This window comes from Thalassophryne amazonica, chromosome 2, assembly GCF_902500255.1.
Source record: "Thalassophryne amazonica chromosome 2, fThaAma1.1, whole genome shotgun sequence".
NCBI classification, from domain to species: domain Eukaryota; kingdom Metazoa; phylum Chordata; class Actinopteri; order Batrachoidiformes; family Batrachoididae; genus Thalassophryne; species Thalassophryne amazonica.
The window spans coordinates 13,444,715-13,470,339 of record NC_047104.1 but is presented as its reverse complement, the minus strand read 5'-3'; the positions used below and the strand labels follow the sequence as shown (position 1 = coordinate 13,470,339).

At 40.1% G+C, this 25,625-nt stretch overlaps 1 protein-coding gene and 1 long non-coding RNA gene across 2 annotated transcripts; both read left to right on the top strand.

The window, feature by feature from the left end:
- Positions 1 to 531: 531 nt before the first annotated feature.
- On the top strand, positions 532 to 15,942 carry LOC117501790 (fibroblast growth factor 19-like). The gene is made up of 3 exons (XM_034160754.1): positions 532 to 971; positions 1,093 to 1,196; positions 15,522 to 15,942. The coding sequence occupies exons 1-3, from the start codon at positions 761 to 763 to the stop codon at positions 15,846 to 15,848; spliced, it is 642 nt and encodes a 213-aa protein (XP_034016645.1). The 5' UTR covers positions 532 to 760; the 3' UTR covers positions 15,849 to 15,942.
- LOC117501801 lies at positions 2,296 to 15,398 on the top strand. Its single transcript, XR_004558090.1, has 2 exons — positions 2,296 to 2,419; positions 15,049 to 15,398. It is a non-coding gene; the product is annotated as an uncharacterized LOC117501801 (long non-coding RNA).
- Positions 15,943 to 25,625: the final 9,683 nt, after the last annotated feature.

Sequence of the window (25,625 nt, the reverse complement as noted above, 5' to 3'; positions counted from 1 at the left end):
ATATAATCAGCTAACTAAATTTCAGAATATTTAAGCAAATAAATAATGAGTTGGTTGGATCCTGCAAAGATTTATTACTGATAATTCTTATGGCTTTCTTTTGCAATAGAAATATTGAATTAGTGTTAGTTTTATATGTGTTCCCCAAACCTCAATAAAATATGTCATATATGGAGCTATTCATGCATAATATAAGTAATTAATGAATATTGAGAGAGGAAATCTTGAGTTTTGTGCAGAATTGCAATGGATTTTGATATTTTGGATTTAACATAATTTATGTGTTTTCCAACCTAATTTATCATCAATAATTACTCCAAGAAATTTAGTTTCATTTACAATTCCAGTTTCAGCGTCATGTATTGTTAAGCTTCTACTTGAATTCCTGGGCTTATTTCCAAATATAACAATACACTTTGTTTTACCAAGATGAAGTGATAGTTTAAATTTATGTAATTCCTTCTCCACCATGTTCAAAAGCTGACTCAAATGATCCCCACTACAGAACAGTGCACTGGTTAATGATGGAATGATGGAAGGTGTGAGACCAGAGAAGGGCTTGAGTCAGGGCTCGCCTCGAGTCAACAGAGAGCTATGATCCAGTTGGACGCGGTGCAGGGGTGTGTTATGGTCAGTTTCTGGGAACTCCTTTTAGGAAAGAGGGTTATCTGCAGCTGATAAGGGCCATGTTTAAAAGGCTGGACTGATGAAACACACGTCCAGCTGAGGGGACCAGCAGCAGAGACATTACTGAGGAATCATGCTGCTTCTAGTTTTCACTCTCTGCTTTGCAAACATGCTGTTTGCTGTCGGCGTTGTTTGCCTGCCACTGCTTGACCAGGGCCCCCACATCACCCATGGCTGGGGCCAAGTGGTCCGGCTCAGGCATCTGTACGCTGCCAAGAATGGCATGCACCTGCTGATCAACGAGGACGGGCAGATCCATGGTTCTGCAGACCAGAACCTGCACAGTAAGTCAGCCATGACCAAACTCCCAAGTTAAAACAGACCTCCACAAGCTGCTTGATGGAAAGTCAAATTTGGAGAAGATTTGATGGGAGATTCATATTTTTAATGGATGTGTGACTGCAGGCTTGATGGAGATCCAGCCGGTGGGTCCAGGCTGTGTTGTCATCAAAGGAGTAGCAACGAGACGGTTTCTCTGCATCGAGCACAACGGGAGGCTTTACACGTTGGTAAGGATTTCTGTCTAAAACATTTTTTCTTAGAAACAAAATTCTGTCAGACTATTGAGGAATGAATACAGTTCACCCGCTGCTTTTGTGACAAAGGCTTTGATCACATAAATGCAGGAGGATTATCTGGAATGTGATGGTGACTTTAACCAGGCTGTTTGGCCTGAATGCCACTCATACCTTTAGAGGGTTACTAGAAAAAAAAGGCAAATATATGGCACTTTGTACAAACCTCACAAAGGATGAGAAAAGAATCTGGTCTGATGGCAGATCGCTCACCTGAATACGGGTTAATTTGCTTTGTACTGTAAACAACCAAAGACATGACAGCGGACACTGGAGTTTAATTTAACCTTTAAACAGGTTAGTCCCACTGAGATCGGGATCTCTTTTGCACGGGAGACCTGGACAATTATAAAGTTTCCAATTCACCTAACCTGCATGTCTTTAAATGTGGGAGGAAACTGGAGCACCTGGAGGAAACCCACGCATACACAGGGAGAACATGCAAAGTCCACACAGAAAGGCCACAGGCCGGAATCGCTCCCATGACCTTCTTGATGTGAGGCAACAGTGCTAACCACTAATCCATCGTGCTGCCAACTGCAGCAGATAACCAAAACAATCCTTCAAACGGTGATACAAACACGAACTTTGGTATAATACTCCTTAGACATTACTCCTCCTTAGATATACTCCTTAGAGTGGTATATCTTTTGTGTTTCAGATACATGGGCCAGATGTGGCTGTCAAACAGGCTGGGAGGGTCTGGCACCGTGTAGTTCCTAGCACACCTCCTCTTTTTGCATTCTTCATACGGGATGGAAATAAAGTAACGTTGGTCCAGCATGTCGATCAAAATACATTATTTTTCAAAATACTGACTGGCCACTTGAATTTTCAATCGGCGGCCAGGTAGTGGTAAATTGAAGAATTACGCAGGGGTCAAAATTTGAAAATGCTCCAAACATATTGAAATCATACTGAAAAGTATACCACAACCAAGCAGGTTGTCTGTACCACTTAAGGTGGCCAAAAGACATTTACATTGAAGCGTCAGTATACCATGGCCTACACAAAAATGTATGATAGACATCCCGGGGTGGGAGCTATAGCCAGGTATGGGTCAATGGATGATGACACATGGGTCAAAATTTAAAAATGCTCTAGGCATATTGAAAAGTATACCACATTATTTGTCTGATCATCAAGATTCCAAAAATGTATAGTTTGGACTACCTATGACTCAGTGATATGGGGTTAGGGGTAAAAACATCAAGAATTAGTGTCAAATGTTAAAAAGTTGCTCCAATTTTGGCAAAAAAAATGCTGCAAATTATTGGTTGAGCAAACCAATAACTCTGTACCCCGCATGTGTCACGTAGCAGCCTCTCGTGAGCCATGACCGACCTGTCATTAGAACCTCGAATGGCTCGCTTCAGCCACTCTAAGCCACGTAGTGCTGTGATAGTGCCGTGATAACGCAGTGATGGAGCATGTTGAGGCATGGGTTTGGGTCCAAACCTCCAGCCCTCCCACACCTGGTCCCTTTAAATTGTGGGTTTTCAATTCACAGCAGCATTTAAAGATTCACATTTTTTAAATGCAGTCCAAAAATAGATGCTCCAGTACAGCGGTTGTGCGCTGTGCGCCAGGCTGCTGTCCACCTGTAATGCACCAGACCAGCTAGAACCGAACCAAGGGTTTCCTGGACAGCCACCTCTGTGCTCCTCACTGGCTCCGCGGCTCGCTGGTTTTGTTTCTTCTGCAGCTTTAAACACACACATCGTGATCCCACTTTTAATTTTGTTTGTCCGTTTATTTCTGCAAATCGCTCTTTTGCGTGCGCGCAGCTGTGTCTCCATTCCTGGACAGCCGCCTCTGTGCTCCTTCTCACTGGCTTCCTTTCCATCCGTGGCTTGCTGGCTTTATTTTTTCCCTGGCTTTAAACAGTCATTTTCACAACATAATCTCACTTTTAACTTTGTTTGTCCATTTATTTCTGCAAAATCGCTCTTTTGCGCGTGGTGCCGTTCTGCATACAGAATGAGGTGGCCACTTTATTATATACAGCTGTGGATCACTTAAAAAAAGACAAACAAAAACAAATATATATATATATATATATAATATATATTATATATATATACGAGGGCTGTCAATAAAGTAACGGTCCTTTTATTTTTTTCAAAAAGCTATATGGATTTCATTCATATGTTTTTACGTCAGACATGCTTGAACCCTCGTGCGCATGCGTGAGTTTTTCCACGCCTGTCGGTGACGTCATTCGCCTGTGAGCACTCCTTGTGGGAGGAGTCGTCCCACCCCTCGTCGGAATTCCTTTGTCCTGAGAAGTTGCTGAGAGACTGGCACGTTGTTTGATCAAAAATTTTTCTAAACCTGTGAGACACATCGAAGTGGACACGGTTCGAAAATTAAGCTGGTTTTCAGTGAAAATTTTAACGGCTGATGAGAGATTTTGAGGTGATTCTGTCGCTTTAGGACTTCCCACAGTGCGAGACGTCGCTCAGCGCTCTCAGCCGCCGTCGTCAGCCTGTTCAAGCTGAAAACCTCCACATTTCAGGCTCTATTGATCCAGGACGTAGTGAGAGAATAGAGAAGTTTTCAGAAGAAGTCGGTTTCAGCATTTTTATCCGGATATTCCCACTGTTAAAGGAGATTTTTTAATGAAAGACGTGCAGACGGATCCGCGCGTCGGGATGCAGCCGACGCGGTGCGGCGGCACAGGAAAAACACCTCCGTGTTGATAACCATTTGTAAAATCCAGGCGGCTTTTGATGGCTTTCAGTGGAGTGAGTATATGAGAAATTGCTTAACAGGCAGGACATGTTCCAACTTGTCCTTAAGTCTTCCAACAGAGGTGTTTTTCCTGTGGCAGAGCGTCGCGTCGGCTGCATAATTACAGAAAAACCCCAACGGCCAAAACGACCCCTATGAGCAAGCACTTGGCGACAGTGGGAAGGAAAAACTCCCTTTTAACAGGAAGAAACCTCCAGCAGAACCAGGCTCAGGGAGGGGCAGTCTTCTGCTGGGACTGGTTGGGGCTGAGGGGAGAGAATCAGGAAAAAGACATGCTGTGGAAGACAGCAGAGATCAATCACTAATGATTAAATACAGAGTGGTGCATACAGAGCAAAAAGAGAAAGAAACACTCAGTGCATCATGGGAACCCCCCAGCAGTCTAAGTCTATAGCAGCATAACTAAGGGATGGTTCAGGGTCACCTGATCAAGCCCTAACTATAAGCTTTAGCAAAAAGGAAACTTTTAAGCCTAATCTTAAAAGTAGAGGGGTGTCTGTCTCCCTGATCTGAATTGGGAGCTGGTTCCACAGGAGAGGAGCCTGAAAGCTGAAGGCTCTGCCTCCCATTCTACTCTTAAAAACCCTAGGAACTACAAGTAAGCCTGCAGTCTGAGAGCGAAGCACTCTATTGGGGTGATATGGTACTAAGAGGTCCCTAAGATAAGGTGGGACCTGATTATTCAAAACCTTATAAGTAAGAAGAAGAATTTTAAATTCTATTCTAGAATTAACAGGAAGCCAATGAAGAGAGGCCAATATGGGTGAAATATGCTCTCTCCTTCTAGTCCCCGTCAGTACTCTAGCTGCAGCATTTTGAATGAACTGAAGGCTCTCAGACCATGATACAAAATTCTCTGGTCTGATGTGACAAAGATTGAACTCTTTGGTGTGAATGCCAGGCGCCATGTTTGGAGGAAACCAGGCACCATCCCTACAGTGAAGGATGGTGGTGGCACCATCATGCCGTGGGGATGTTTTTCAGCAGTAGGAACTGGTAGACTAGTCAGGATTGAAGGAAAGATGAATACAGCAATGTACAGAGACATCCTGGATGAAAACCTGCTCCAGAGTGCTCTTGACCTCAGACAGGGGAGGTGATGGTCTCATACTTAAGCGTTGGGCTTCAGACCACAGGATCCTTGGTTTAAATCCCAGCCTGAACGGAAAATCGCTAAGGGCCGTTGGGCAAGGTCCTTAATCCCCTAGTTGCTCCCGGTGTGTAGTGAGTACCTTGCATGGCAGCACCCTTACATCGGGGTACATGTGAGGCATTTGATGTGTAAAGCACTTTGAGCGTCTGATGCAGATGGAAAAGCACTACATAAATGCAGTCCATTTACTGGGGCAACAGTTCATCTTTCACCAGGACAATGACCCTAAGCACACAGGCAAGATATCAAAGGAGTGGTTTCAGGACAACTCTGTGAATGTCCTTGAGTGGCCCAGCCAGCCCAGACCTGAATCCGATTGAACATCTCTGGAGAGATCTGAAAATGTCTGTGCACCGATGCTCCCCATCCAGCCTGAGGCAGTTTGAGAAGTGCTGCAAAGAGGAATAGACAAAACTGCCCAAAGATAGGTGCACCAAGCTTGTAGCATCATATTTATGTACAGTTGTGCTCAAACGTTTACATACCCTGGCAGAATTTTTGCTTTTTTGGCCATTTTTAAGAGAATATGAATGACAATACAAAAACTTTTTTTCACTCATTTCACTCATCAGCTTTGTATTTTGCATCACCAGTTATCCATCTTCATGACGAAGTGGTATAGAGGAGGATTTTCTTAAAAAGAAGACCTGAAAGTTTACCTACAAATTGCCAGATAGTACATCTAAGATGCAAGCCTGGATTTGATCTGTTTTGGTGAAAGAAAATCCTTCTCTGCTCTACTCCACTATGAAGCTAAGAGTAGTGATGCAAAATGCAAAGCTTGCACTGTGCACAATTTCTCCAATCACAGCCACATAAGCCTATAATGTCTTCTGGGTTGTCTGGGTGTTTTGGTGGCTTTCCTCACTCTTCTACTTCTTGCACACTCACTTGGTTTTTGAGAACTGTCTACTCCATGCAGATTTACCATAGAATGCCATATTGTTTGTATTTCTTTGTAATTTATGTAAATAAAGTCCGAAACATATTCAGTGGCAGTTTTACCACCAGAAAGCCTCGTCCACAACTACCACAAAAGACTCCAAGCTGTCGTTGATGTTAAAGGGGGAAATACACAGTATTAAGAACAGGGGTATGTAAAATTTTGATCAGGTTCATTTGGGTAGTTCTCTTGTCATTTTGATTTAAAAAGAGGAAACACAGTTGTTTGACAATAAATGGCTTCACCCAACTACTAACCATGAGTGGAAAAAAAGTTTTGTGTTGTTCATATTCTCTTAAAAATGGCCAAAAAAAGCAAAAATTCTGCCAGGGTATGTAAACTTTTGAGCAAAACTGTACATATGATCTTAGTTTTTTTTGTTTTTTTTTAATCAATTTTTCCTGTTCTCATTATGGGGTGTTGTGAGTAGAATTTTGAGGGGAAAAATGAATTTCAACCATTTTGGAATAAGGCTGTAACATAACAAAATGTGGAAAAAGTGAAGTGCTGAATACTTTCCGGATGCACTGTAAATAAGTCAGTACTTTATTTAAAAAATGTAGAGATGTTACAAAGTGCCTCAAAGAGAAGATAAAAATAGAACATACATCATCAAAGGCATTAGGGAGCTGATCCCAACCTTGCATATTCTGAACAAACATCAATCAATCAATCATTTTTTTTTATATAGCGCCAAATCACAACAAACAGTTGCTCCAAGGCGCTTTATATTGTAAGGCAAGGCCATACAATAATTACGTAAAACCCCAACGGTCAAAAGACCCCCTGTGAGCAAGCACTTGGCTACAGTGGGAAGGAAAAACTCCCTTTTAACAGGAAGAAACCTCCAGCAGAACCAGGCTCAGGGAGGGGCAGTCTTCTGCTGGGACTGGTTGGGGCTGAGGGAGAGAACCAGGAAAAAGACATGCTGTGGAGGGGAGCAGAGATCAATCACTAATGATTAAATGCAGAGTGGTGCATACAGAGCAAAAAGAGAAAGAAACAGTGCATCATGGGAACCCCCCAGCAGTCTAAGTCTATAGCAGCATAACTAAGGGATGGTTCAGGATCACCTGATCCAGCCCTAACTATAAGCTTTAGCAAAAAGGAAAGTTTTAAGCCTAATCCTAAAAGTAGAGAGGGTGTCTGTCTCCCTGATCCGAATTGGGAGTTGGTTCCACAGGAGAGGAGCCTGAAAGCTGAAGGCTCTGCCTCCCATTCTACTCTTACAAACCCTAGGAACTACAAGTAAGCCTGCAGTCTGAGAGCGAAGCGCTCTATTGGGGTGATATGGTACTACGAGGTCCCTAAGATAAGATGGGACCTGATTATTCAAAACCTTATAAGTAAGAAGAAGAATTTTAAATTCTATTCTAGAATTAACAGGAAGCCAATGAAGAGAGGCCAATATGGGTGAGATATGCTCTCTCCTTCTAGTCCCCGTTAGTACTCTAGCTGCAGCATTTTGAATTAACTGAAGGCTTTTCAGGGAACTTTTAGGACAACCTGATAATAATGAATTACAATAGTCCAGCCTAGAGGAAATAAATGCATGAATTAGTTTTTCAGCATCACTCTGAGACAAGACCTTTCTAATTTTAGAGATATTGCATAAATGCAAAAAAGCAGTCCTACATATTTGTTTAATATGCGCTTTGAATGACATATCCTGACCAAAATGACTCCAAGATTTCTCACAGTATTACTAGAGGTCAGGGTAATGCCATCCAGAGTAAGGATTTGGTTAGACACCATGTTTCTAAGATTTGTGGGGCCAAGTACAATAACTTCAGTTTTATCTGAGTTTAAAAGCAGGAAATTAGAGGTCATCCATGTCTTTATGTCTGTAAGACAATCCTGCAGTTTAGCTAATTGGTGTGTGTCCTCTGGCTTCATGGATAGATAAAGCTGGGTATCATCTGCGTAACAATGAAAATTTAAGCAATACCGTCTAATAATACTGCCTAAGGGAAGCATGTATAAAGTGAATAAAATTGGTCCTAGCACAGAACCTTGTGGAGCTCCATAATTAACCTTAGTCTGTGAAGAAGATTCCCCATTTACATGAACAAATTGTAATCTATTAGACAAATATGATTCAAACCACCGCAGCGCAGTGCCTTTAATACCTATGGCATGCTCTAATCTCTGTAAAAATTTCATGGTCAACAGTATCAAAAGCAGCACTGAGGTCTAACAGAACAAGCACAGAGATGAGTCCACTGTCTGAGGCCATAAGAAGATCATTTGTAACCTTCACTAATGCTGTTTCTGTACTATGATGAATTCTAAAACCTGACTGAAACTCTTCAAATAGACCATTCCTCTGCAGATGATCAGTTTAGCTGTTTTACAACTACCCTTTCAAGACTTTTTGAGAGAAAAGGAAGGTTGGAGATTGGCCTATAATTAGCTAAGATAGCTGGGTCAAGTGATGGCTTTTAAGTAATGGTTTAATTACTGCCACCTTAAAAGCCTGTGGTACATAGCCAACTAACAAAGATAGATTGATCATATTTAAGATCGAAGCATTAAATAATGGTAGGGCTTCCTTGAGCAGCCTGGTAGGAATGGGGTCTAATAGACATGTTGATGGTTTGGATGAAGTAACTAATGAAAATAACTCAGACAGAACAATCTGAGAGAAAGAGTCTAACCAAATACCGGCATCACTGAAAGCAGCCAAAGATAACGATACGTCTTTGGGATGGTTATGAGTAATTTTTTCTCTAATAGTTAAAATTTTGTTAGCAAAGAAAGTCATGAAGTCATTACTAGTTAAAGTTAATGGAATACTCAGCTCAATAGAGCTCTGACTCTTTGTCAGCCTGGCTACAGTGCTGAAAAGAAACCTGGGGTTGTTCTTATTTTCTTCAATTAGTGATGAGTAGAAAGATGTCCTAGCTTTACGGAGGGCTTTTTTATAGAGCAACAGACTCTTTTTCAAGGCTAAATGAAGATCTTCTAAATTAGTGAGACGCCATTTCCCTCCAACTTACGGGTTATCTGCTTTAAGCTATGAGTTTGTGAGTTATACCACGGAGTCAGGCACTTCTGATTTAAAGCTCTCTTTTCAGAGGAGCTACAGCATCCAAAGTTGTCTTCAATGAGGATGTAAAACTACATCCTGTTATGTTCATCATGACACCAAGTATTGGTGGTGGAGATCTAGCAGAAAGCATGTTTTTTTACACCATTGTTTTTACTTACCTTGATGTTTGGCTCATCCTTTCGAAAAGTTAACCACCTTGAGATATCAGCCAAAGCAATGTTCCCACACAGTTTGATGAAAATCCATGTAACTGGTTTTTAATATCTTGTTCACAGGCAGATAGACACTCACATACACACAGGACTGATTACAATACCCTGCTTTTCTGCTTCATTGGTGCACAGGGGAACAAAAGAGAGAGTAAAATTAGGTATAAGAATGACATAAGGACAAGTTGTTTCTTTTAAAATGTGTCCAGTGCTGTCAGGTCTTAAAACTCACAGGTCTAAAGTTTAGGAGCAACAACCTTTAGTTTTGTACCTCATTCTGGGAATAACAAGCAGAACCCTGATCAGAAGACCGTAGAGGTCAGCTGGGAACATCCACCTGCAGATCTGCAGATGTTGGCAGGACCCTGACCCTAGAGAGGCTCATAGGTGATCACAAGGACTTTAAACTCAATTCTGAAATTAATGTGGAGCCAGTGAGGAGCAGTCAGTGTCACACATAAACATATAGAGGACCTGGTAAAACATTTAGCAGGAAGGTTTTGGACAACTTGAAGATGATGCAAAGATGTTTTGCTGAGGCAGTTGAGGAGGGAATTACAATGACCAAGATGGGACACCAAAAAAAGTAATAATAATTATAATAATTCCATCTCTGATTTTGACACAGTGTGTCTTAGCTTGGTGATGGGCCTGAGGTGATGGTCTAGTAGTTAAGTGGTGGGCTTGAAACCAGAGTATCCTTGGTTCAAGCCCTCATCTGGCTGGAAAATTACTAACGGCCCTTGTGCAAGGTCCAAACTCCCCAAGTTGCTCAAAGTGTGTGGTTGACTGCCTTGCAAGGCAGCACCCTGACATTGGTGTGTCTGTGTGAATGGATGAATGTGCAGCATAATTTTAAAGCGCTTTAAGTTTCTGATTCAGATGGAGAAGTGGTGTATACATTGAGTCCATTTACTTTACAATATTTCTCAGCTACACCCAAGAGCAAATAAAACAACATGGTCCAGAGTTAGAATGTGGCCCATGTAGGACCCTAGATTACTATAGATGATGAACTGAGACACCTGAGACCATCAAATATCTTAAGGATAACACCAGGAGGGGTATAAATTAAAATAATAATAATAAAAAAAATTCCACCTTTACATTGCAAGAAATGTGCAGCCATCCAGTATTTTATGACGTGTAGACAGGTAAGTAAGATTTTAAGTGTGACTGTTTTTAGATTTTAATGAGACATACATATAATTGAATATCATCTGCATACCAGTTACAGAAAATTCCTTTAAAATGGCTAGTTAGCTGTCTAAGGGGAAGCAACTGGCTGAACAAAATAGGACCACTGACTGAACCTTGGGGTGCACCACAAATCAGATGACAGTGTAAAACTGCCAACAGAAAATCTTGAGAGTCCAGAGAAGAACGACTGCAAGGCTGACCCAGAGATACCCATCTATCCATCCATAATCTATATCCACTTACTCCAATTAAGGATCATGGGCTGGAGGCTCCTATCCCAGCATTCATATGGAGTGAGGCAGGGTAAACCCTGGACAGGACGCCAGTCTGTCGCAGTGCCCAGGGATACCCACCCACAGCTAAAGCTTATCAGTCAAAATACTGTGATTGTGATGTGATGTGTATCAAAAGCAATTCTGAGAGACTGGACATTTAAACTAATCACTGATCTGCTATAAATCGACTTACCAGGATTCTCTATAGACCAGAAGTATATATGTTGCAATATTCTACTTTGCATATATTTTGAGCCCAGTTCACCAGGTTCAAAGTTAGCCAAATATTGGTGTTTTATTGTTGCTCAGATCATCAAAGAAAACTATGGCTCAATTATTAAAACCTGCAAACATAGCCGCAAGCTAGTCTGAGGCAAAAATCTGTATTATTACACTTGTTGTTTCAGAGCAGAATTAATTGAGACCATTTTGCCAAGGTACATAACCCCCCCATTTAGGGGAGGTGATGCTCTCGTGGTTAAGCGTTGGGCTTGAGACAAGAAGAGCCTCTGTTCAAATCCCAGCCTGACTGGAAAATCACTAAGGGCCCTTGGGCAAGGTCCTTAAACCCCTATTGCTCCCGGTGTGTCGTGATCACCTTGTATGGCAGCACCCTGACATCAGGGTGAATGTGAGACATTATTTGTAAAGCGCTTTGAGCGTCTGATGCAGATGGAAAAGCGCTATATAAATGCAGCCCATTTACCCCAACAATAAATTTTGTCCACAATCTGCAAAACCAACCAGGAAAGAAAATATAATATTATATAATATAATAATATAGACAGATATATTTAAAATAAATGCAGCTGATGAATTTTCACTGAGATATTTGATATCACACGTAGTTTACCACATACATAATTTTAAAATACCCTGTGTAATTTTTGTTTTTAGCTATTCACAATGACATACAATGCAATTTATCAAACACTATGATGTAAATATGTCTATATAAAGTATGCACAATATATATAATGTTTTTAATGATATCAACCCCCCCCCCCCCAAAAAAAAGAAACAGAGCCTTCGTTTTTAAAATTAGCACCAAAAAAATACATGATAAATCCCTATGTCATGGTCTAAATTTAATAGCTAAACACAAGAATAATAAAAGAAATACTGAACTGCATAAGTGCACACATACTATACTCAACAAAATATAAACGCAACACTTTTGGTTTTGCTCCCATTTTGTATGAGATGAACTCAAAGATCTAAAACTTTTTCCACATACACAATATCACCATTTCCCTCAAATATTGTTCACAAAACAGTCTAAATCTGTGATAGTGAGCACTTCTCCTTTGCTGAGATAATCCATCCCACCTCACAGGTGTGCCATATCAAGATGCTGATTAGACACCATGATTAGTGCACAGGTGTGCCTTAGACTGCCCACAATAAAAGGCACTCTGAAAAGTGCAGTTTTGTTTTATTGGGGGGGGGGATACCAGTCAGTATCTGGTGTGACCACCATTTGCCTCATGCAGTGTAACACATCTCCTTCGCATCATCCGTGACGAGAACTCCTCTCCAACGTGCCAAACACCAGCGAATGTGAGCATTTGCCCACTCAAGTCGGTTACGACGATGAACTGGAGTCAGGTCGAGACCCCGATGAGGACGACGAGCATGCAGATGAGCTTCCCTGAGACGGTTTCTGACAGTTTGTGCAGAAATTCTTTGGTTATGCAAACCGATTGTTTCAGCAGCAGTCTGAGTGGCTGGTCTCAGACGATCTTGGAGGTGAACATGCTGGATGTGGAGGTCCTGGGCTGGTGTGGTTACACATGGTCTGCAGTTGTGAGGCTGGTTGGATGTACTGCCAAATTCTCTGAAACGCCTTTGGAGACGGCTTATGGTAGAGAAATGAACATTCAATACGCGAGCAACAGCTCTGGATGACATTCCTGCTGTCAGCATGCCAATTGCACGCTCCCTCAAATCTTGCGACATCTGTGGCATTGTGCTGTGTGATAAAACTGCACCTTTCAGAGTGGCCTTTTATTGTGGACAGTCTAAGGCACACCTGTGCACTAATCATGGTGTCTAATCAGCATCTTGATATGGCACACCTGTGAGGTGGGATGGATTATCTCAGCAAAGGAGAAGTGCTCACTATCACAGATTTAGACTGGTTTGTGAACAATATTTGAGGGAAATAGTGATATTGTGTATGTGGAAAAAGTTTTAGATCTTTGAGTTCATCTCATACAAAATGGGAGCAAAACCAAAAGTGTTGCGTTTATTTTTGTTGAGTGTATATTTGGTGGCTTCCCTCACACATCTCTACACACACACACACACAACACCCACACACATTTTTTAAATGATTTAAATAACTAAACATTTTGAAACTTACCTTGTATCTCAAATCTCATCTGGCCACAAAAAATGATTTAGTTGTGTTTCATTACATACTTACACACTGAATTATTTTATTTTACTAAATTTAGATCATATTGTAGAGATTTGTTTTCTAGATTAAATAAAATACCATTTTTTAAAGATTGTTGTAAAGAAGCAGGATTTTGTTTGAGTTTGCAAGTCATGTGCAACAACTGATGGTTGGGTGTATTTTTTTTATAACCAGTACATATAATAATAATAATAACAAAAATAATGATAATAATAGCCTTTATTTAACCAGGTAGAATTCTGTTGAGATCGAAACCTTTTACAAAGATGACCTGGCCAAGAAAGGCAGCAGCACACATCATAGTGGACAGGTTAACATCAACATGAGAATGTTGGTGATAAATAAAATACAATCAACTTGGTCATAAAAACATTGCACATTAAGTAAATCTCAAACAGATTTGGATTAGAAACATAGGTATTGAGCAAAAGAATTCTTCACAATCTCGTAAAATAGACCGCAAGGTGTTCAAGGAGGTCAGTCTGCAGGTTGAATAGAAAAGGAAGAAAAAATGATTTGTGAAAAAATTTTCACAATTTTTACAATAATTCATAATTATTTATATAAACTAATTCCATAATATGGTCTGCATTTATATGTTTTTGGCTATTTTAGTTCTACCAGTTGATAGACCAAAGTCACAAATTATTGAAAACATTACATGCAGACTCGTCATGATTACTACCGTAAATAAAAAGCCGCAAAAGTTTAAAGATGTTGAACATTGCAGTGATGTTTTTCTGAGTGTTTTGTTTGAACACATATTTGGCTATTGGCTATGACACCCAAAAGATTATGCAAAAGATTTTTACACACACACGTGGCCAACATACGTTTTTCGTGCGTTATCAGCCACTTTAGTGATTCCACTCAGTCATTCACCAAGCAGTCAGTCGGTTCACCAACCTTTGTCCGGTGCGGTGCAGGACAGGATGTTTGCAAAGTGAAAACCTGAATGAAAAGACCTGGCAGCGAGAGCAACAACCTTGACCTGAGCCCGGTCTTTGTGGCCAAGGCAAACAGCTCACGAACAACTTACAGCGAACCATTTACGTATGTTTGTTTGATGAAAGAGGCCGTTATCTGTGGGCACGCCATCCCAATCCAAACACTGCCATTTTAATTCCACGGTCCAGGATTACGCTTGGAGTTTGACTCTAATCTGATCCCTGTAACAACAAACAACTCCCCTGGACTTTTCTGCTGGGTAAGCGGCTACGATCTCCATCTGGTGCAAATATTCAAACTTTACACACTCAAACAAGGCTTTAGGCTCTCTATTGCTCTGCTTTGGTTATTTTTAGGTGACTCAGCAGTCTGTGAAATCTTTTAAAACTTTATTTCTAGCAGAAGAGAGTCTGCTTGGAACAGCCGTGTGGTGTCACTGAACCATATCTTACTGTAAATGACAGCTATAAAGTGATTTACCCCTTTAATGTTTTTTATGACATTTGCAGTCATGCACGGCTGGTCTTGCATGTGCACAAACACGTCCACTGGGTGGCAGTGTCTTCATATCATGTCCAGATGATTGCAGCGACCCAAGATTCATGAAAACTTTATCGTGGTGCAGCTTAGGTCAGACTTCCATATCAATTGGGCATTTTGTGATAAAGCATAGAATTTGGGACACTTATAGCCAAAGGTCTTCCAAATAAAACTGGATCTTAACTCATGAGTTTTCAGTATGTCACCCATGGCAGCCATTTTACAAAATAAAAATTGAAAAATGCTCCAATCATATTGATAAATTGTCTGATCCTAAAGACTCTAAAAAGGTATAGTTTGGACTGTCTATGTCTGAATGTTATGGATTTATGAGGTAAAAACAGCAAGAATGGTGACAAAGGTCAGTTTCAGTTTGTACAGGGGTCAAAAATTAATGTTGCTTCAATTTTGGTTAAAAGTGATGCAAATGTATTGGTTTAGTTCATACGGTTTTGTGGCTGTGGTGATACACTGCACAGATCCATGCTGCCAGACCTGAACTGACATGACCTACTTGAAAAAGTACTCTGGAGGAGCTCCAGCTGGGGCACTTTGACCAAATGAGTCCACAGAGAGCTGATGGTGTGTCCTCACTGAATACAGCAGCACTGCAAGAAAGTTCTGTCACGTGATACAAATGCTGAATTACAAGAAAAAAAAATTCACAACCAAAATAAAATAAAGGTGGTTAACATGTAGTGTGCTGCTTTGTTCAGCAGCTCTGCAGAGTGTTTGATGCATTTGTCCCTCCTGCCTTCCACAGTCCTCCTACAACACGGACGAGTGCACCTTCAGAGAGCAAATCTTACCTGATGGCTACAACACCTACAGCTCTGTCAAATACGGAGTCCTGCTGAGTCTGGGGAGCCACCGGCAGAGGCTGCAGGGCCGAGACCAGGATGTTCCAGCTCTGGCACAGTTCCTCCCCAGGATCAGCACCTTGGATCTGGGTTCAACCCCTGGACTGGAGGTCCAACAGCAGCCTGAGCCAACCACAGCACAGGTGTATAATGAAGAAGCTGTGGACATGTTGGACTCCTTTGGAAAACTCTCGCAGATCATTCAAAGTCCAAGTTTTAACAAGAGATGAGACAGCAGCAGCACCAGACACACCTGGAACCATTTGGACCCTGGTTCTTTGTCTGAGGCATGAAACCATGCACTCCGGTCTGCATGTGGCAGATCTACAGCTCTACTACAGACCAGAACCTGTTCAGCTCAAGCCAGGGATGAACTGCACATGGAGCGTGCTGCAAACCTGGAACAGTTTTCCTGCTCCAGAATGCTGCTCCAGCAAGCTGTTGACTGGACGAGGGTGCAGCGTATGAGTGGAGGAATGATAAAATGGAAAAAAAAACAATACTTGGACCCTCTGCAGGATGGAGGGAAAAAAAAAAACAGACTTACAACAGGAATATGGCGCAACACAAATTTAAAACAAAAGAAAGTGTGATACTCACAGGCTGTACTGATTGCTGGGGTTGATTTTGTCGCAGAGTCGGAACTGACCCTCTACTGAGTATTAAATGCCGACTGAAGCCAGCTCGAAATCATGCAAGGTTTGTGAAACAGTCTCTCGTGAAATGCGCAGAGCAAAGAAATAGTCGGCGGTTGTATGTACTGGGGATGCGGTTAAAAATGAATAAAAGCCAGTGATCGCGTACATTGCTTTCTGTGGGAAGATCGTAGTCCGCTAAAACAGCCTGGGAAAGCACATCTGTAGCTTTGTATCATAGTTTAACTTTTACATTCTTAACTTGGAAATGCTCACAAAGTTACTTTTTGTACTGAAACGGTAGGAAACTTACACAAAGGAAGCACTATTACTATATTGTAACTAAAGTATAACTCAACTGTATCCAGACCTTTTAACTGTGAACAGAACTTGTAAAACGTTTGTCTTTGGGAGAGTAATGATTAGCCTGTTATTAAATCTGGAAAATGTATATTGGTACTAAAACATGTATAAACTGTTAATATGAGTAATAAATTTGATATTTGGTATTGTCCTTCAACTTGTTTGACCTATTGGCTTCAACACACAATAGATATCTTTTGAAAGTGAACACCTAAAATTGTGTGATTATATATCTATACAGTAGTCTTTGCTAAAGGTGAAACATTATTTTCAACTGTAAATTAGCCATTCCAACAATAGCCATAGTTAGGGATTAATGACATTTGCATGCTCAAAATTGTAAAAACTTGTATTTGTAGCAAAATGCATCAACAGCATGTTACACCTGCAAACCTTTGAAGACATAATTTTTGGCTTATTTAATAATGTAATCAGTAAATACTTATGAAAGTAAGTATTTACTTTAGTAAGTATTCTTTTAAAGGCAATTGCATGCTTTCTGTCTTATTTTCAGTTACAATGCTTTAGTTTTTTGGTTGTTTGTTAAAATAACACACTTGATGCATGTTGACATTTTGTGCTCAGTAATGCTCAAAATTTACACTTGAGGGAGGAAAAAAAAACTTGTTTGTGGACTATAGGCTTTCATTTGCCAACATTTTCCCACCCACCCCAAATGTAGGTCAAGGTCGCAAGTAAGGCATACTGATTCCACAGCCCATGGTCTACAACAGAGTGTTGCTACTCTACATTCCTTGTTCCAATGGACTCAGCTCTATTTGATCTCAAATGGTAAGTTTGGGACAAACGTCTGCTGACGATCATTGTGGAGGCTGTTATGACGTGTCTGTCTGAGATGCTCCAGATGTTGAGCCATAAAGCTCTAAAGGAGCTTTCTCCTGTCCCGCCCGTTTGACACTTGTGAGACCCGATGTGGTGTGTGAGTGTGAATTTAGGAAATGACGTGGACTGTCATATAGTCACAGAGGTGACGGGCTCGGGTTATTGACAACACCACCAAACCCTGACTGAGTAGAATAACTTAGCACTTACCAGCATCTCATTATGAAGCTGGACGTTGTTGCAGAGCAAATCAGAATCGGAAATGAATTTATTGCCAAGTAAGTTCACATACAAGGCATTTGATCTGGTGTTATTGGTGCATAAACAATAAGAAATGAAATGAAAAAACACTTCTAGTAGAAGTAAAAAAAAAAAAGAGTCAAATAGACAAAAACATATTCTCTGAGTGTTTCATCAGCACTTACAAAAAACTCAGCTTCTGTTGCCCTACAGACCTGATCCGTCAGTCAGTTTGATTCATCCCATGAATCCCTCATAACTTGTGATTAATCAAAATCTGGACCCTCTGAAGTCTAGGAGAGTGTCTGATGTTAATATTTATGAATGTGGTTGACCAGGAATAACCATTGAAATTCTCACAGATGATTGGCAGGACCATGGTCATTTAGATGTACAGTAGTGTTCAGAATAATAGTAGTGGTATGTGACTAAAAAGGTTAATCCAGGTTTTGAGTATATTTCTTATTGTTACATGGGAAACAAGGTACCAGTAGATTCAGTAGATTCTCACAAATACAACAAGACCAAGCATTCATGATATGCACACTCTTAAGGCTATGAAATTGGGCTATTAGTAAAAAAAAAAAAGTAGAAAAGGGGGTGTTCACAATAATAGTAGAATCTGCTGTTGACACTATAAACTCAAACCTATTATGTTCAAACTGCTTTTTTAGCAATATTGTGAATCACTAAACTAGCATTTAGTTGTATAACCACAGTTTTTCATGATTTCTTCACATCTGCAAGGCATTAATTTTGTTGGTTTGGAACCAAGCTTTTGCTTGTTTACTAGTGTGCTTGGGGTCATTGTCTTGTTGAAACACCCATTTCAAGGGCATGTCCTCTTCAGCATAAGGCAACATGACCTCTTCAAGTATTTTGACATATCCAAACTGATCCATAATACCTGGCATGCAATATATAGGCCCAACACCATAGTAGGAGAAACATGCCCATATCATGATGCTTGCACCACCATGCTTCACTGTCTTCACTGTGAACTGTGGCTTGAATTCGGAGTTTGGGGGTCATCACAAACTGTCTGCGGCCCTTGGACCCAAAAAGAACAATTTTACTCTCATCAGTCCACAAAATATTCCTCCATGTCTCTTTAGGCCAGTTGATGTGTTCTTTGACAAATTGTAACCTCTTCTGCACCTGTCTTTTATTTAACAGAGGGACTTTGTGGGGAATTCTTGCAAATAAATTAGCTTCACACAGGCATCTTCTGTCACAACACTTACAGGTAACTCCAGACTGTCTTTGATCATCCTGGAGCTGATCAATGGGTGAGCCTTTGCCATTCGGATATTCTTCTATCCATTTTGATGGTTGTTTTCCATTTTCTTCCACACGTCTTTGGTTTTTTGTCCATTTTAAAGCATTGGAGATCATTGTAGATGAACAGCCTCTAATTTTTGCACCTGCGTATAAGTTTTCCCCTCTCCAATCAACTTTTTAATCAAACTACGCTGTTCTTCTGAACAATGTCCTGAACGTCCCATTTTCCTCAGGCTTTCAAAGAGAAAAGCATGTTCAACAGGTGCTGGCCTCATCCTTAAATAGGGGACACCTGATTTACACCTGTCTGTTCCACAAAATTGACAAACTCACTGACCGAATGCCAACTACTATTATTGTGAACACCCCCTTTTCTACTTTTTTACTAACAGCCCAATTTCATAGCCTTAAGAGTGTGCATATCATGAATGCTTGGTCTTGTTGATATGTGAGAATCTGCTGGTACCTTGTTTCCCATGTAACAATAAGAAATATACTCAAAACCTGGATTAATCTTTTTAGTCACATAGCACTACTATTATTCTGAAGACTACTATTATACTAACCACTACTCTAAGTGTCTACAACCACAAATCTGTAAAGGTTGTGACAGATAGGTAAAAACGCATATTCAACTAGAAGCACTCGGAGAGCGCAAACCTCCGCCAAGGCCATACGGTCACTGACGTCACATGGAATACCCTTTAGCAAAGAGACTTATTCCACATTGTTTCATGCATCTACTGTCATGTTTAAGATTCAATGTTTAACCCTCTGGGGTCTGAGGGCAATTTTGGACAGTTCACTCACCTGCCATAAATGATTTTTATTGCTGTTAACAGCTCCCTGCATCCCACAATCAAGTTTTATATCTCTTTTTTCAGGACAACATGAACATTCAAAATACTCGTATGGGTGATTCTTAGACTACGGGCACTTATTATGTCCTTTGATCATATTGTATGAAAAACAGAAAAAATGGGAAATTTCACACTTTTATAGTTAACTTTACAATGAAAGTGTGTTGAGAAATTTGTTCTAGTAGTCTATGATGACTTTTTCACCTTTTTTCAGCATCATTATATGCAAATATAAAATATGAGTCTGCACCACAGACTAAAACAGTTAAATGTGGTCTATTAAACATTAGGTCTCTCTCTTCTAAGTCCCTGTTAGTAAATGATATAATTGATCAACATATTGATTTATTCTGCCTTACAGAAACCTGGTTACAGCAGGATGAATATGTTAGTTTAAATGAGTCAACACCCCCGAGTCACACTAACTGCCATAATGCTCGTAGCACGGGTGGAGGATTAGCAGCAATCTTCCATTCCAGCTTATTAATTAATCAAAAACCCAGACAGAGCTTTAATTCATTTGAAAGCTTGACTCTTAGTCTTGTCCATCCAAATTGGAAGTCCCAAAAACCAGTTTTATTTGTTATTATCTATCCACCTGGTCGTTACTGTGAGTTTCTCTGTGAATTTTCAGACCTTTTGTCTGACTTAGTGCTTGGCTCAGATAAGATAATTATAGTGGGCGATTTTAACATCCACACAGATGCTGAGAATGACAGCTCAACACTGCATTTAATCTATTATTAGACTCAATGGCTTTGCTCAAAATGTAAATGAGTCCACCCACCACTTTAATCATATCTTAGATCTTGTTCTGACTTATGGTATGGAAATTGAAGACTTAACAGTATTCCCTGAAAACTCCCTTCTGTCTGATCATTTCTTAATAACATTTACATTTACTCTGATGGACTACCAGCAGTGGGGAATAAGTTTCATTACACTAGAAGTCTTTCAGAAAGCGCTGTAACTAGGTTTAAGGATATGATTCCTTCTTTATGTTCTCTAATGCCATATACAACACAGTGCAGAGTAGCTACCTAAACTCTGTAAGTGAGATAGAGTATCTCGTCAATAGTTTTACATCCTGATTGAAGACAACTTTGGATGCTGTAGCTCTAACCCGTAAGTTGGAGAGGAAATGGATCTCTCTAATTTAGAAGATCTTCACTTAGCCTGGAAAAAGAGTCTGTTGCTCTATAAAAAAGCCCTCCGTAAAGCTAGGACATCTTCTACTCATCACTAATTGAAGAAAATAAGAACAACCCCAGGTTTCTTTTCAGCACTGTAGCCAGGCTGACAAAGAGTCAGAGCTCTATTGAGCCGAGTATTCCTTTAACTTTAACTAGTAATGACTTCATGACTTTCTTTGCTAAAAAATTTTAACTATTAGAGAAAAAATTACTCATAACCATCCCAAAGAGTATCGTTATCTTTGGCTGCTTTCAGTGATGCCGGTATTTGGTTAGACTCTTTCTCTCGATTGTTCTGTCTGAGTTATTTTCATTAGTTACTTCATCCAAACCATCAACATGTTATTAGACCCCATTCCTACCAGGCTGCTCAAGGAAGCCCTACCATTATTTAACTTCGATCTTAAATATGATCAATCTATCTTTATTAGTTGGCTATGTACCACAGGCTTTTAAGGTGGCAGTAATTAAACCATTACTTAAAAAGCCATCACTTGACCCAGCTATCTTAGTAATTATAGGCCAATCTCCAACCTTCTTTTCTCTCAAAAATTCTTGAAAGGGTAGTTGTAAAACAGCTAACTGATCTGCAGAGGAATGGTCTATTTGAAGTTTCAGTCAGGTTTTAGAATTCATCATAGTACAGAAACAGCATTAGTGAAGGTTACAAATGATCTTCTTATGGCCTCAGACAGTGGACTCATCTCTGTGCTTGTTCTGTAGACCTCAGTGCTGCTTTTGATACTGTTGACCATAAAATTTTATTACAGAGATTAGAGCATGCCATAGGTATTAAAGGCACTGCGCTGCGGTGGTTTGAATCATATTTATCTAATAGATTACAATTTGTTCATGTAAATGGGGAATCTTCTTCACAGACTAAGGTTAATTATGGAGTTCCACAAGGTTCTGTGCTAGGACCAATTTATTCACTTTATACATGTTTCCCTTAGGCAGTATTATTAGACGGCATTGCTTAAATTTTCATTGTTACGCAGATGATACCCAGCTTTATCTATCCATGAAGCCAGAGGACACACCAATTAGCTAAACTGCAGGATTGTCTTACAACATAAAGACGTGGATGACCTCTAATTTCCTGCTTTTAAACTCAGATAAAACTGAAGTTATTGTACTTGGCCCCACAAATCTTAGAAACATGGTGTCTAACCAGATCCTTACTCTGGATGGCATTACCCTGACCTCTAGTAATACTGTGAGGAATCTTGGAGTCATTTTGATCAGGATATGTAATTCAATACACATATTAAACAAATATGTAGGACTGCTTTTTTGCATTTGGCAATATCTCTAAAATTAGAAGGTCTTGTCTCAAGAGTGACTGCTGAAAAACTAATTCATGCATTTATTTCCTCTAGGGCTGGACTATTGTAATTCATTATTATCAGGTTGTCCTAAAAGTTCCCTGAAAAGCCTTCAGTTAATTCAAAATGCTGCAGCTAGAGTGCTAACAGGACTAGAAGGAGAGAGCAATCTCACCCATATTGGCCTCTCTTCATTGGCTTCCTGTTAATTCTAGAATAGAATTTAAAATTCTTCTTCTTACTTATAAGGTTTTGAATAATCGGTCCCATCTTATCTTAGGGACCTCATAGTACCATATCACCCCAATAGAGCGCTTCGCTCTCAGACTGCAGGCTACTTGTAGTTCCTAGGGTTTGTAAGAGTAGAATGGAGGCAAGACTTCAGCTTTCAGGCTCCTCTCCTGTGGAACCAGCTCCCAATTCAGATCAGGGAGACAGACACCCTCTCTACTTTTAAGATTAGGCTTAAAACTTTCCTTTTTTGCTAAGCTTATAGTTAGGGCTGGATCAGGTGACCCTGAACCATCCCTTAGTTATGCTGCTATAGACTTAGACTGCGTGGGGGTTCCCATGATGCACTGAGTGTTTTTTCTCTTTTTGCTTCTGTATACACACTCTGCATTTAATCATTAGTGATTGATCTCTGCTTCCCTCCACAGCATGTCTTTTTTCCTGGTTCTCTCCCTCAGCCCCAACCAGTCCCAGCAGAAGACTGCCCCTCCCTGAGCCTGGTTCTGCTGGAGGTTTCTTCCTGTTAAAGGGAGTTTTCCTTCCCACTGTTGCCAAGTGCTTGCTCACAGGGGGTCGTTTTGACCGTTGAGGATTTTCAGTAATTATTGTATGGGCCTTGCCTTATATATAAAGTGCCTTGGGCAACTGTTTGTTGTGATTTGGCGCTATATAAATAAAATTGATTGATTATGTCCTTTGAATGGCATAAGGATTTTATTTAGCCATTTTTACAATTGTACTTGCTTGTTTAACCTTTCATAATATGTATGCAGTTAGGCCCATAAGTATTTGGACACTGATCCATTTCATTTTATTCTTTGGTACTTTGCCTCTCCAACACCACAATGAGATGAAATGAAACAGACAAGGTGTGATTATATTGTAGACTTTCAGATTTAATGCAAGGGGTTTTGGTAAGCTCATTGACCCTTGACCTTACACAGGTGAATCCAATCATGAGAAAGGGTATTTAAGGTGGCCATTTGCAAATGTTTCCCCTCTTTGCATTTCTTCTAATGAGTGGCAACATGGGAGCCTCTAAACAACTCTCAAATGACCTGAAAACAAAGATTGTTCAACATCATGGTTTAGAAGAAGGATACAAAAAGGTATCTCAGAGATTTCAGCTGTCGGTTTTCACTGTGAGGAACATAGTGAGGAAATGGAAGACCGCAGGCACAGTACTAGTTAAGGGCCTGAAATGGCAGGCCAAGAAAAAACTCAGATAAGCTGATGTGAAGGATGCTGAGAACAGTCATAGTCAACCCACAGACCTGCTCCAATGACCTACAACATGATCTTACTGCAGATAATGTCTCTGTGCATCATTCAACTATACAGCACACTTTGCACAAAGAGATGCTGTATGATGCTGTAATGCAGAGGAACCCTTTTCTGCATACACGCCACAAACAGTCATGTGAGGTATGCTATAACACATTTGGACAAGCCAGCATCATTCTGGAATAAGGTGCTGTGGACTGATGAAATAAAATTGAGTTATTTGGACATAACAAGGGGTGGTATGCATGGCTGAAAAAGAACACAGCATTCCAAGAAAAACGCTTGTTACCTACAGTAAAATTTGGAGGTGGTTCCATCATGCTGTGTGGCTGTGTGGCCAGTGCAGGTACTGGAATCTTGTTAAAGTTGAGGGTCAAATGAATTACAGTCAGTATCAGCAGATTCTTGAGAACAATGTTCATAAATCAGTGACAAAGATGAAGTTGCACCAGGGCTGGATCTTTCAACAAGGCAATGACCCTAAATTTCAGACAAATTTCACATCCATCTCAAACGTGGTCGTCTGTTCAGTATTTTTGTGCCAACAGTCCGAATGGCCAACATTTTTCTAAGTGTCCAGCGAGCGCTGTTGGATGTTCATATGTGTCACCTGGAATTGGGCCGACACCTGCTGCAAGAGGGATCAAACAGGCTCTCACAGGGCACTCTGTCTTTCGGCTGCTGGTGTGCACAGATGGTTGTAGTGACAGTGTACGAGGTGTTAAAGGCAGCTCAGATTTTTCCACGAATGGCATGCAATTCCTCATTCTTGCGCTAGCTGGCTTCAATTGTCTTATTTGTGAAGGGGGCCCTTATCAAAGTAAGTAATTTGCCCATAAGGGCCGGGACACAACAGTACCTTTGGTTTTGACTGTCAGCTCATATGATTTTTGCCAAAACGTAACTTCTCAAATGAACAAATAGTGAAGGCTTGCTGCACATTTGAGCAGCTTTTATCACCTTCTAGTGGTGATTTGAGCATTTCAGGGATATATATATATATATATATATATATATATAAAAAAAAAGAATTTCTAAATGTCAGAAATGCATGATTTATTTATTTTGGACACAAAGAGCTTTGACCTCACAGTATTAATGCAGAAAAAAAAAAATTAAATCTTGAGCATTTTAAGGTTGTTGAGTTTTAAGATACAAAGGTTTGCATGAAGGACATAGAGAAGAAAGGAATTCCTTCTGACAAGTACAATTACAGTTGTGAAAAGGTATACTTTATTTTTGTAATTAAATAAATGGAAGAAACTTAAGTTTATTTCCTAAGTACACTTTATAAGCGTAATTGGAAGTGTACTATTTAAAGACTTCTTGGGACTACTAACTGGCCATTGTTTTATTTTACAAAAGTATACTTGTAATTGTACATTAAGGGTAAGGGTATTAAAGACTGAATACAGAACTAGTATTTTACAGTGGAAGTGAACTCATAGGTAGAACACGCTGTGGCCCCAGTTTTTTTACTTCATGAAAGTACACTAACTTTAGTGATAGAGACTTTAGTGATTTTCCAGTGTGATCTGGATTTGAACCAAGTATCCTCTCTCATCACAACCGTTAAAAAAAAACAAACTTTATTTAACCAGGTTAGTCCCATGGAGATCGAGCCTCTTTTGCAAGAGAGATCTGGACAATTATAAAGTTTCCAATTCACTTAACCTGTGTGTCTTTAGATGTGGGAGGAAAAGTATAAAAATGAATACTTTCTGTATAATCTGTTAAGTATATACACTTACT